The sequence below is a fragment of the Rattus norvegicus genome, chromosome X, assembly GCF_036323735.1.
Source record: "Rattus norvegicus strain BN/NHsdMcwi chromosome X, GRCr8, whole genome shotgun sequence".
Taxonomy (NCBI): Eukaryota; Metazoa; Chordata; class Mammalia; order Rodentia; family Muridae; genus Rattus; species Rattus norvegicus.
The window spans coordinates 62,371,348-62,385,650 of NC_086039.1; the positions used below are offsets into that span (position 1 = coordinate 62,371,348).

Here is a 14,303-nt window from a genome sequence, read left to right on the forward strand (position 1 = left end):
TCAGAATAACTATTTTCACCCGGAATTGAGAGAGTTAGCAGCCAAAATTCCAGTAGCACCTTGGTACAACCAGATCTGAACAGAAACTGTTTCTCCAGCTAGCCCAAGCACACATATCTTCAGAATTCTTTCAATGTAGTGTTGGGGGCTGGGGAAGATGAGGCAGGGCTTTACCTGAACACAAATTAGGAAGACTTCGCATTACTAAAATGCACAAATTCATTATCAAGAGGGCTTACTTCTATGCGGGTAAGGAGATCACTCCTTACAAAGAATAAAGAGCTTATTAGAGTCAATTAAATATATAAATGTAAATACTGTATTTTCTCACCTATATTTTCCTATTTAGAGAAAGTTCTTGTTGAGTTGTATATCCATACTTCAAGGTTTTTGGTTCTTTTTTAATCTTTGGGAAAAAGAAAGAAAATGTTTGTCATTCCAGGAGCATAATCAGTCGAGCCAGCACACAATGACATAGTTAATTCACCAACGGAATTTGTTGCCATAGCTCCAGGGAGGGACAGGGTAGATCAAACAATGGCCTTTTTCACAACTTCAGCTTTCACCACAACCTGCCTGTCCCCATATAACAGCCATCAGAGCGGACAGAGCACAGCAATTGTCAATGGACAACAGCCCAGAAGGGACAAGAGGACACTTGTAGCAAATCAAATAAAGCAAAGGAACTGGACAGCTTGAATCTCTGCTTAGCTCGTAAACCAGACACTTCTAGTCCTTTGGAGCTTATCTGTCAGCACAGGGCATATCAAGCTGCCTTGACCTTTTGAAACCAAGTATCTCTTCCATACATCTAGAGCCACAAAAACTTCTCCCTGTGACTCAAAAGAACTTGTAAAGGGAGAAGACCTTAGAGACGCAAGAAAGTTGGGAATGAACCTAGTGGTACACCAGAAATGCACCATGGACAAAGACAAATTCTCACGCAAGGTAATACCAATTCTTTCGTCTTTGTTTTTGCTTCTTTAACTATCAAAATTGCTGGAAAAATAAATTCCTGTGTGTGGGAGTGTGACAGGCATGTGTCACATTCACACTGAAAGTGAAAGTAATAGCCTTTCCATCCTGAGGTAATTTTTTTTATCTTTATTAACTTGAGTATTTCTTATTTACATTTCGATTGTTATTCCCCTTCCCGGTTTCCGGGCCAACATCCCCCAACCCCTTCCCCTCCCCTTCTATATGGGCTTCCCCTCCCCATCCTCCCTCCATTGCCGCCCTCCCCCCAACAATCTAGTTCACTGGGGGTTCAGTCTTAGCAGGACCCAGGGCTTCCCCTTCCACTGGTGCTCTTACTAGGATATTCATTGCTACCTATGAGGTCAGAGTCCAGGGTCAGTCCATGTATAGTCTTGAGGTAGTGGCTTAGTCCCTGGAAGCTCTGGTTGCTTGGCATTGTTGTTCATATGGCATCTCGAGCCCCTTCAAGCTCTTCCAGTTCTTTCTCTGATTCCTTCAACGTGGGTCCCGTTCTCAGTTCAGTGGTTTGCTGCTGGCATTCGCCTCTGTATTTGCTGGATTCTGGGCGTGTCTCTCAGGAGAGATCTACATCCGGTTCCTGTCAGCCTGCCCTTCTTTGTTTCATCCATCTTATCTAGTTTGGTGGCTGTATATGTGTGGGCCACATGTGGGGGAGGCTCTGAATGGGCGTTCCTTCTGCCTCTGTTCTAAACTTTGCCTCCCTATTCCCTCCCAAGGGTAATCTTGTTCCCCTTTTAAAGAAGGAGTGAAGCATTCACATTTTGATCATCCGTCTTGAGTTTCATGTGTTCTAGGCATCTAGGGTAATTCAAGCATTTGGGCTAATAGCCACTTATCAATGAGTGCATACCATGTATATCTTTCTGTGATTGGGTTACCTCACTCAGGATGATATTTTCCAGTTCCATCCATTTGCCTATGAATTTCATAAAGTCATTGTTTTTGATTGCTGAGTAGTATTCCATTGTGTAGATGTACCACATTTTCTGTATCCATTCTGAGGTAATTTTTAAAAAGGAGAAACAATGTGCCTAATGTTTGTCTCTCTTTTCCCTTATAATGTTTTATAAGATCCTTGGATGTATTTAGACAACAGGAGCAAACTTGTTTTCTAGAAATGCTCAATGAGATTGTTATGTTAGTGGCTCATGCTATTAATTCCAGCACTTAGGCGAATGAAGCAGGAAGATTACAGACCAGCCTAAGTTACACAGAAAAAAAAACTAAAGAAAAAACAGAGTTGGAAACTGGGCTTGTAGCTGAGTATGAAGTGTATACTTAACTTGGGAGCTCCCAGAGACTGAATCACCAAAGAACTTGTCCAAACCATGCCACCCTCAACTGCATGCACATGTGTAGCAGAGGTCTTGTCTGACCTCACTGGGAGAGGATGCACCTAATCCTATAGAGACTTGGTGCCCCAGAGTGGGGGAATATAGGGGGCTGCTCTCTCAGAGGAGACAGGCTGGGGAGGGGATGGGGATGGGGGAGTAACTGCGGGAGGGGGGGGCAGCATTTGGGATATAATTAATTTTAAAAAGTATTATTTTTTAAAAAGTCAGATCAGTATGAGAAAATAAAGGTAGTTTAAGGCAAAAAAGAATGCCTAGAAAACCTGGGAATATTGGAAAAATAGTTGAACAAAATCTTCTTTACCGTCTAAAGTGCTAGCTTTTTCTAGTGGAAATATCATAATATTATGATTTTTAAAAAATTTTATTTATTTACTTTACTTTTATTTTTATATAGTCCAGTCGTTACCCCTCTCCAGGTCTGCCTTCCCACAGTTCCTCATCCCATTCCTCCTCCCCAAGAGGATCTTCGAGAGGATGTCCCTACCCCCAGGCCCCCACACCCCACTAGACCGCCCCACTCCCTGGGGCCTCAAGTCGTCTCTCAATGAGGCCAGACCAGGCAGTCCTCTGCTGGATTTGTGTCGGGGCCTTAGGCCAGCTAGTATATGCTGCCTGGTTGGTGGCTTAGTGTCTGAGAGATCTCAAGGGTCCTGGTTAGTTGAGACTGCGGGTCTTCCTATGAGGTAGCCCTCCTCCTCGGCAAGAAGATTGTGGTCTTTTTTGAGGAGAAGTTTTTCTACTAGCTCAAGTTGGACTGAATTTCACTGTGTAACCTAGGTGACTTCAAACTCACAATCCCCTTGTCTCTGCCTCCCAAGGGCTGGTACTCCATGTATGCCTTACCACAGAGGATCTTACCCCATTTCTGAAGTATATACTATATATAATCCTCACTTTTAAGTGAGAAAACTGAAGCTCCTAGAAGTTGTGTAAATTGTCGAAGATAGTAAAGGAAGAACTAGATCCTAGGATCCATTTTTCTTTAAGGCCAGGCGGAGGTGGCACACTCCTTCAATCCCAGCACTCAGGAGACAGGGACTGGCAAATATCTGAGTTCGAGGCCAGCCTAATCTTCAAAGTGAGTTCCAGGGTAGCCAGGACTACACAGAGAAACCCGTCTCAGAAAAACCGAAAACCAACCAAACAAAGAACTATCCTATCAAACAAGGAAAGCAGCAACTAGCTACATAACATTATTTAAATTTATTTAATTTTGTGTGCATATGTATATACTTGAATGTATGTACATTGCATGCATGCAGGAGCCCACAGAGGTCAGAACAGGTGTCAGCTCCCCTGGAAGAGGGTTGTGAGGCACCATATAGATGCTGAGAACTGAACAGAGCCCCTCTGTAAGAGCAATAGGTGCTGGCTCTTAACCCCTACGCCATCTCTCCAATTCTAGCTATTTAAATTTAAATTAATTACAATTAAATATAAACTACAATTCAATTCCTCAGCTGCACTATCCATACCTCAAGTGCTCAGTAGCTTACATATAGCTCGTGAGACTACCTTTATTTGAACAGTGCAATTATAGAACATTCCCTAATCATAGAAAGTTCTATTGAAGAGGAAGGCTTTAAACACTATACTTCTTTTAGATATGTTGAGCCACGTTCTGAAAATACGTTGCAGTTCTGTTACAAGTAATATGGATTTTAAATTTTACATTAAAATCTCATTCATTTGAAGTCTCCTCATTTGCATAGTGCCAAGTTAACTTTGATCTGCAAATTAATAATATAGACAAGAGTCAAGGAGACTGTTAAATGCACTTCAGAGACCAAAGATTTTTAAGCACCATCAAATAACTCCAGAAGCACTCACTTAGTTGCAAGCAATTGATATGATAATTACACATCATTTTTATTTATTCATTAAAATAGGGATCCCCTAAGGTGCCCTTGTAGAGAATAATGTCGTTAGCCTACTTATTTCTAGTCACCCTTTTGCTGTTTCTAAATTCTACGTACATCATTTTATGCTACTGATTTTGTTCTCTTCATTTGGAACATACAGTCAGTTGGTAGCAAAAAAATACTTTTGCACCGATATTTTGACCAGTTCAAGGACCACTTCCAAAACCCTTGCTTCTTCCTTTGTACCCCATGAAATCCTGGAAGAGTGTTCCTATGGCTCCAGTATAAATCCTTTTACAACACAGGGGTTAGATGACAGCCCGTTAATTGAGAGACAGGTCTTTCAAGATCACACTTTCTCAGGTGAACTCTGATTTTCCAAATAGAATCTATGAATCAAATGGAAAAACACCTGGTGCTTGATTCTTTTTTGGTACCAGTCATTGTAGCAGGATAAGGCTATGTTATGAGAAGGAACTATCTTCTGGGCATATATTTCTTGGCATATATTCACTGTACTAGATTTCATAAGGACATATTCATGTAAATACATAATGTACTTTGAGCATGTCCTCCCATGCACCCCTACTCTGCTATGAAACTAACTCCTCAACCTATCAGTAAACTCAAAGATTATTATCTGTTGTTTCTTCTTTTTCCCTAGAGAAACTTTATAGCCCACGGTCCATAAAGTGAGACAAAAATAATAGAAACAATTTGATATGCACCAAATATTTATGCTTTATCTGAAAGCCATTGAGCTTTTTACAATCTGCCAGATTTAGAACTTTTAGATGACTGAATTTTTTTAAAAGCCACCTAAGGGAAAGTCAGATGAAGTGGCATATGCCTAAATCCCAGCACTTTTGGGAGGCAGAGGCAGGTAGATCTCTGTGAGTTCAACGCTAGTTTGGTCTACATAGGGAATTACAAGCCCAGCCAGGGCTACAAAGTGAGACCTTGTCTCAAAAACAAATGAAGTTGTATAAAAGGAAAATGGTTATTAACTTTTTTAAGATTTTATTTATTTTATGTGAGTACACTGTCACTGTCCACACAAGAAGAGGGTGTCGAATCCCATTACAGATGGTTGTGAGCCACCATATGGTTGCTGGGAATTGAACTCAGGACCTCTGGAAGAGCAGTCAGTGCTCTTAACTGCTGAGCCATCTCTCCAGTCCTAGTTATTAACTTTCTATTCTAAAATATCATTGGGCCTTCTTTCCTCCCATCTTTTCTGTAATCCCTGTACATGAACATTAATATTATAGGAGCAATATATATTTGCACACCCTTCTGCTAACTCAACATAGTCATGTGTCCTTTGGACACTATGGTAGACTGTTCTAAGGGTCACACAGCCTCTTATCTCAATGAGCAGATGGAGGGTCACTGCCATAAAGTCCCTAGATGCTGCTTCTTCCTCTGAGTATTGACAGGTGGAGCAGAAGACTCTGTAGAGTGTAGTAATTTTTCACTATACCTAACCCACTGTGACTTCCCAAGGTAGCCTTAGTGGGTCCAAATTCTGTAAAGACTCCCTCTTCACTGACATGACCCAGTGATCAGGCAAAAAGACATATAGCAGGAGTTCTAGCCTTGCGACCAAATGGGGTTTTTCAGTGTTTCCTGACATTGATAGTTATGGGAGGTTGGTGGGGAAGAGGCATATTTTTGTTTTTCTATTTTTGTTTTTCTATTCGAAGGGCCTGGAGCTAGCTCTAAAACATCAAAAGATTAAAAAAAAACCAGCACAACTGGCATAAAATTAATTTTGTTTTATTTTTATAATGAGGACCTAAAGTACAAAACTGTGGGTTTTTTTTTTTTTTGTTTTTTGGTTTTTGTTTTTTATAGTTCAAACCTACCTTGGGTATTAGAACAACTTAAAGTTCTTTTTTTTTTTTTTTATTAACTTGAGTATTTCTTATATACATTTCGAGTGTTATTCCCTTTCCCGGTTTCCGGGCAAACATCCCCCTCCCCCCTCCCCTTCCTTATGGGTGTTCCCCTCCCAACCCTCCCCCCATTGCCGCCCTCCCCCCATAGACTAGTTCACTGTGGGTTCAGTCTTAGCAGGACCCAGGGCTTCCCCTTCCACTGGTGCTCTTACTAGGATATTCATTGCTACCTATGGGGTCAGAGTCCAGGGTCAGTCCATGTATAGTCTTTAGGTAGTGGCTTAGTCCCTGGAAGCTCTGGTTGCTTGGCATTGTTGTACTTTTGGGGTCTCGAGCCCCTTCAAGCTCTTCCAGTTCTTTCTCTGATTCCTTCAATAGGGGACCTATTCTCAGTTCAGTGGTTTGCTGCTGGCATTCGCCTCTATATTTGCTGTATTCTGGCTGTGTCTCTCAGGAGCGATCTACATCCGGCTCCTGTCGGTCTGCACTTCTTTGCTTCATCCATCTTGTCTAATTGGGTGGCTGTATATGTATGGGCCACATGTGGGGCAGGCTCTGAATGGGTGTTCCTTCAGTCTCTGTTTTAATCTTTGCCTCTCCCTTCCCTGCCAAGGGTATTCTTTTTCCTCATTTAAAGAAGGAGTGAAGCATTCACATTTTGATCATCCGTCTTGAGTTTCGTTTGTTCTAGGGATCTAGGGTAATTCAAGCATTTGGGCTAATAGCCACTTATCAGTGAGTGCATACCATGTATGTCTTTCTGTGATTGGGTTAGCTCACTCAGGATGATATTTTCCAGTTCCAACCATTTGCCTACGAATTTCATAAACTCGTTGTTTTTGATAGCTGAGTAATATTCCATTGTGTAGATGTACCACATTTTCTGTATCCATTCCTCTGTTGAAGGGCATCTGGGTTCTTTCCAGTTTCTGGCTATTATAAATAAGGCTGCGATGAACATAGTGGAGCACGTGTCTCTTTTATATGTTGAGGCATCTTTTGGGTATATGCCCAAGAGAGGTATAGCTGGATCATCAGGCAGTTCAATGTCCAATTTTCTGAGGAACCTCCAGACTGATTTCCAGAATGGTTTTACCAGTCTGCAATCCCACCAACAATGGAAACTAATAGAAGAAAAACTAGGGAAGCATCTGGAACACATGGGCACTGGAAAAAATTTCCTGAACAAAACACCAATGGCTTATGCTCTAAGATCAAGAATCGACAAATGGGATCTCATAAAACTGCAAAGCTTCTGTAAGGCAAAGGACACTGTGGTTAGGACAAAACGGCAACCAACAGATTGGGAAAAGATCTTTACCAATCCTACAACAGATAGAGGCCTTATTTCCAAAATATACAAAGAACTCAAGAAGTTAGACCGCAGGGAAACAAATAACCCTATTAAAAAATGGGGTTCAGAGCTAAACAAAGAATTCACAGCTGAGGAATGCCGAATGGCTGAGAAACACCTAAAGAAATGTTCAACATCTTTAGTCATAAGGGAAATGCAAATCAAAACAACCCTGAGATTTCACCTCACACCAGTGCGATTGGCTAACAGATGGAGCCCTACCGAATTCCTTCTACGAAGCCACAATTACTCTTATACCTAAACCACACAAAGACACAACAAAGAAAGAGAACTTCAGACCAATTTCCCTTATGAATAAAGTTCTTTTTGAGCCAAGCATGATGTAGCATGACTATAATCCCAGTACTTGGGAGGTTGAGGCAGGAGTATTGCCATGAGTTGGAAGACTGACAGGAGTTTAAGACCAGTCTGTGCAGCAACAGCAAGAACTTGTCTCAAAACTACAGCAAAAATTGTTTTATTTGTTTTGATACAAATGACAAATTCTCTCTTACATGTGCTTATACACACAAAAAGATAGACACATGTGCTGTACATGCATAGACACATACAAATCAGGAAGGAATTCCAAAAATTGCCAAGCATGGTCTAGGACAAAGAAAACTATATCTATTTCAAATCTTTTTTTTTTAGTAACATTGGTCTAAGTCATGAATAAAGAAACATGAGAGGCTAGAAAAAAGCCTCAGTGGATTTAAAAAAAATTGGTAAGACAGCAGTGGGACCTAATCTCAAATCCCAGGAGCTCACTGGTCAATTAACCTTCTTGCAGGTTCAGTGAGAGATAAAATACAGTAGAAAGCAATAGACAAAGACACCTAATATCTTTCTCTGGCCTCTGCATAACATACATACAAACATACACAACACACACACATACACAACACATACACAACACATACATACAACACACACACAAATAAATGAAAAGAAAAAATTATGGAAGAATTTAAATAATTTCTGTTGAAATAAAAAAACAGTATGATTAGAGGTTTTTTTAAAAAACATATTTACTTGCCCGGAAACCGGGAAGGGAATAACACTAGAAATGTATATAAGAAATACTCAAGTTAATAAAAAAAACATATTTACTGAAAAAATCAATCTTAGTTATTTTGGGGGGAAGGATGATAGAGATTGAACGTGGGGCCTTGAGCCATCTACATATTTCCAAACCCCAAATCAATCTCTAAGTGTTCTACATATTCTTGAAAGTGGAGACTTTCATTTGGAATCATGGCTTCTAGTAATACTTAGCAATTTTTACATTATTATTTATTTAGGGGTTTTTTTGTTTGCTTTTTGTTTTAGAGACAGGGTTTCTCTGTGTAACAGCTCTGGCTGTTGTGGAACTCACTCTGTAGACCAGGCTGGCCTTGAACTCACAGAGTTCATCTGACTCTGATTTCTGAGTACCGGTATTAGAGGCCTGTGCCACCACTGTCAAGCTGCAATATTTTGTTGAATAAATAAAAGAACTCTAAATTGCTGTTTATCCTGGTTATTGTTTTTCTGGCCCACAAAGACTATGAAGTTTCTTCATCTAGAGTCATCTCTAGATCATTCGTGAAAAAGAATTTGTTACAACTCAGCCTTTGAAGCATGGTTCAATATCAAATAGACCAACTTCAACTAAACTGTAACCTCTAACTTGATTGACGTTAACATTAGCACCAGTAACAAAGATACTAGGGTTGTTGTTTTCAAGGCTCTCCTCAAATCTATGGGACTCCACAGCTTGCCATAGGAGTATAATGTCTGAAAGCTTATGGCTACCACAGAGGGAAGGAAGACTAATCCTTTTACAACTCCTGTTCAGCTTTCCCAGAGAGTGGGAGCTAGATCAGCCTCCGAGAGAAAGGAATAAGATTTGTACACACACACACACACACACACACACACACACACACACACACACACACACATCCTATGCAGCAGCTCTATCTTTGGCTAATGTGGCAACTGAAGGTTTTGGTTTGTTTGGTTTGGTTTGGCTTGATTTGGTTTGGTTTGGTTTGTTTGACGTTTGGTTTTGCCACATTCTTGTTAGGTGGCTGAGGCTAGCCTTTAACTGTCAGTTCTCTGGTCTCAAACTCTCAAATTCTAGGGTATAGGCACCATCATACCAATCTTGAAGAACTTTCTTTAAACTATCACACAAATCGTTCTTGATGGTGTCCACCTAAGTTTTGTAGGATTTTCTCCATTGTCCAAAGTGGGAGAGGGTTGTAATCACTAGGCATTGCAATAGATGTCTTCTTACCTTGTACAAGGAGATACAATATTTCACTTCGTTGAAAATTAAAATGGTTATAATGGAGCCTCATTTTGAAAACCTTAAGTAGATACATTAATCATTTATTGAAGTAGAAAGGGTATTGTCGATTTGCACATGCTTTGATTGGGACAGCGATCAGTGTTCTGTGGTGTCTTATTTCCATTAGGCAAGCACATGTACATTGTCTAAAGTTTCTGGTTTGTTTTATTCTAACTGGAATGACAGCTTAAGATACTTCCAAAATATTCTGAGTGCAGACTCACAAGATAATACTTTTGAATTGTATCCCCTGACTTTTTATAGTTGTTGGGCCTCATCAAACCAGGCTCATCTTATCAATTTAGTTTAAGATAACTCTTTTTTGCATTTTTTTCAGACTAAATGTACTAAGTAAATTTTACTAAGTAAAAGCAAGAAAAAAAGGCAGGAGAAAACAAGGGGCTTGCATTTAAAAAAATTGCAACATCTCTGTAACCCAGAGAGTTCTCAAATTGAAGATCGTTCTGCCTCAGTTTTCCAAATGAATGCTCAGCCTCCCAAAAGCTCAGTCTGCTACCATGATGGGCCAATTGTGTAATAGTTAACTAGACTCTAAGCACAATCGTAAGTACACTGGGCATAAACAGGCTTTAAAGGAAGCTCAGTTAAAGCAGAAGTACCTAGTGATCTACAATAGCTTATCTACTAGCTGGAAACCTTTAAAGAGCTCTTGGGACTCCTGAAAATAATAGCCAACACCATCGCTTAGTTTCACAGAATGGTTAAATTGGCAGTTAAGTAACTTGGCAGTTGCTTAAGGGAACACTGTCTGCTCTTCAGATATATACTGTTAGAAGACTAATGACCAGACAGGAAGTATTTTTGTGTCTGACTTCTACTCCTCAGATCTACTGTATACCTAGGACCTATACGTACTTTGTGGTAGGTACTTAGCAGGTGTAAAGACACAGTCCATGTTTAAAGCCACACTGTTTGTGAGTTAGCTAAATACATATTTAACTTTGTTCTTTCTGAGTACATATCATTATAGATCTCGACTCCAAGTTTCCTGACTTTATAACAGGGATGGAGGGCAAATAATACATAATGGTTTCTATTTAATAGTTATCTGGTAGGCAGCCATCATCTAAATGGAGATTACATTTTATTTTCAAAGACAATTTCTTGCTCTATAGCCCAGGCTGGCCTTGAACTAATTGGCAAGCCTCCTGCCTCAGCCTCAGGAGTGCTAGGATTATAAGTGTATACCACTATATCTGGCTGGGATGGGTTATTTAAACAAAAGAAATACAACCATTGTGGTGATAAATATGTTCATCCCAATTTTTTCAATTGGCTAAGACAAAGGCTACAGACCTGTCAGGAGAATGAACATTGTTTCCAGTAGTTAATAGAGAGAGGCCCCGCCTTCACAGTCTATTAATTAAGATGGTAATCAGTGTGAGCTTGGAGTTTGGTATTTGAAACTCAAAGGCAATAAAATCAGAACACTACTAAGATTTTTTTTCTCACAAAAAATGAATAACAATTTTAGGTCAGCAAGCTAAAGTAATCACAGTTTGAATGATTTCTCCTGAGCATGCCTCTAATAACCTGCTCCTGTAAGGAGAAGGAAGGAAGACAAAGTTAATTACTAAGGAAGAGCTTCATCAAAGAATTCTGGTTACCTTAGCCTGGGGTTTCTCACTGTTTCTGCTGCTGATACATGAGGCTAAGATAATTCTGTATTGCAGGGACTGACCTGTGCATGCTGGGATGCTTCAAATGCTGGGGGGAATGCCTTAATGGTCTCTAACCATTAAATACTAGTAGTATCCCTCTCCACCAAGTTGTGACAATCATAACTGTCCCTGAAAATTTTAAATGTCCCTTCTAGGCTAAAATTATCAATGTATCACCCACTGAAATAAGTACTACCTTCCTTCTCACTCTCCTTCGCCTGGGGCTTTCTAGGGTTTGCCGTTCTGGAGGCTCAAAACAAACCATTTTATACCAGGGTCATCTAGACTTCTCATAGGATTATTCGAAAAGAAATGGACTGGGTCCACACAACAAAGAAATGGCTCTTTGAACTTCTGTACTGAGAAAAGTCAGACAGAAAGAACAGACGCTCTATTAAGGTAGCCATTTGAAGCACTCTAGTGAGCACTCATTACTAATCACTACAAGCCTCTCAGAGGTACTGTTAACTTCATCTTATTTTGAGGAAACTGAGGCTTACAAAGGACAAGAGATGTGCTCAAGAACACACATTTTGGAACTTAGTGGAGCTTGGCAGCAGCTTTCGTGTGTATATACATATTGTATGCACTTAGAATGCATACCAAATAAAGCAAAGGGACTAGTATTTATCTTTTGTGAGATTCATTTTTACTTTATGTGGATATGTGGTTGACTACACATATGTATACACACCATGGCCTGGTGCCTGCAGAGGAGAGAGGGTCCATTGGATCTCCTTGAACTAGTGTTACTAGCCCATCCTGCTCATCCGGGACATTCTCAACCTCCACATGATTGACATTGTGGGTAGGATCATTGTCATGCATATGCACACCAGGAAAGCTAGGCCAAGGTCTTGCTGATTGGGCTGGTAAGAGAACAACGAGTCACTTATAGATTCAAATCATTTATCACTTATAGTCGGCAAAAGAAACAATGGCTTGTGGCCCTAATTCCACTGCCCTGTCTCCCACAGGAAAAGAGAGAATGTTGAAACAAAATGAGCCAGATGACTTGGCTCCCATCACAGAGAAAGCCAATGAAGGGTGAAACTTTTTGAAGCTCTATATTGAGACATAACAGAAGGCCTAGTACCCAAAAGAAGGGAGGAGGTGATTAGAAACCACCTTGAGACAGCAGATCCTTTAAAGAGAGATAAGGAGCCTAGAGGGCGATAACTAGGAAGATCACAAGCCTTCTCCAGTACCTCAAGCCTCTGGGTGATCCAAGATCTTCACGGCATAGGACATTCTAGGGTATCCAGTAGCATCCATAGCTTCACCCACTGAATACCTTAGTACTAACCTCCAAGTTGAAAAAAATAGACATCACTAAAACTTTATAGGGGCAAAATTCACCCAAATGAAAACCACTGACCTAGAATATAATCCAGTTCTTACATCCAAACATTATACAGGGGCAAACATTTTAGTATATATTTCTAAAATGAAGTTTTGAAAACATAAATAATGTAATGCCATTGCTATATCTAAAAAATTAACAATGTCTTCATACTGCCCCAAAATTATTCCAATTTCTAGTCGTCACATAAATGTCATCTTTTTTTAGTGTTTTAAATTTGAAATACTAAAACTGTACTCTACATTGACTGCTATCTTTTTTTGGGGGGGGGATTCTTTTTTTCGGAGCTGGGGACCCAACCCAGGGCCTTGCGCTTCCTAGGCAAGTGCTCTACCACTGAGCTAAATCCCCAACCCCATTGACTGCTATCTTATAGGCTTTATGTAAACAATAGATTTCTTACAATTGTTTGGCCCTAAGAAGCAAAGCTTATGCTGTGGAATTTTCTACAACATGGACTTTGCTGATTTCGTCCCCGTGGGGATAACATACTTGTTTATCTCCTCTGTGTTTCCTGTAAATTGCTCTGAGATCAAGAGGTGTGGTCAGAGTCAGGTTCTATTTCCTTAGAAGGCTACTTTATAGATGGCTCAGAAGCACAGAGTAGCCTTTCCATTGTGCATGCTCAATGCCTAGATTTAAGCTTTCATTAGGGGTAAGGAAGCAGAGAGGGTGAGGAAGCAGAGCAAACACATTGCCTTCTTTCAGTAGTCATTTTAAGAAGAGGCAATTCAATGACTCAAGCCGATGGTTTGGAAAGAAAGGGTTTGTACCAGAAAAGATAAAATTAATACCTGATCTTTTTTCAAGCTCCCAATTTTCAAAATAGCTAGCATCCTCCAATCCAGACAAGTGAAGGCTTTAGTTGTTTTGCTTCATTTTTTGTTTTTGAGACAGGGTCTTGTATAGCCCAGGCTAGCTGCAAACACACAGTGTAGTAGAGGATAACTTTGAACTCCTAATCCTTCTGTTTCCTCAAGTGATGGATCACAGGCCTGTAGCATCATAACTGGCAAATGTGGTGACAGATAACCCTAGCTATTCTTTGCTCCTTTATTTCTTGATTAGTACTATGAACTTATGGACTTAAACTTATTTGGTTGGCTTCAAACTGTTGCAATTCTCATCCTTAGTGATGTTTGAACTCTCCATCTTGGTTGGCAGGGGACTCCTCAATTTGGATCCTAATTTTTTTTGACAAGTTCTATCATTTTTAAAAAAAAAAAGATTGATATATTATATTCATGAGAATTGTTATTGGTGTAGTTTCATCTGATGGGTCTTGTATTTATTATATTCTTATAATTGCTCTACTACAGTGTTGCTGAACCCCTGTGAACTTGGACAAAATTCAAATTGATGGGCCTACTGAATTAGAATCTCTGATTTTCATGAGTAACCTTAATGCATTGACATGATGGAAAATTGGAAAGACTCATTCTTTTTTTT

General features: G+C 39.9%; 1 protein-coding gene across 2 annotated transcripts in view; it reads left to right on the forward strand.

Annotated features, from left to right (window-relative positions):
• The first annotated feature begins 586 nt into the window (after positions 1 to 586).
• Pcyt1b (phosphate cytidylyltransferase 1B, choline) overlaps positions 587 to 14,303 on the forward strand; it is a 93,527-nt gene continuing 79,810 nt past the window's right edge. Inside the window, exon 1 of one of the 2 annotated variants that reach the window (XM_006257017.5) lies at positions 587 to 948. In XM_006257017.5, the coding sequence (XP_006257079.1) occupies positions 892 to 948 (57 nt within the window). In that variant the 5' untranslated portion in view covers positions 587 to 891. The remainder of the gene's footprint in view (positions 949 to 14,303) is intronic. The other variant, XM_039099521.2, reaches the window with a different exon arrangement.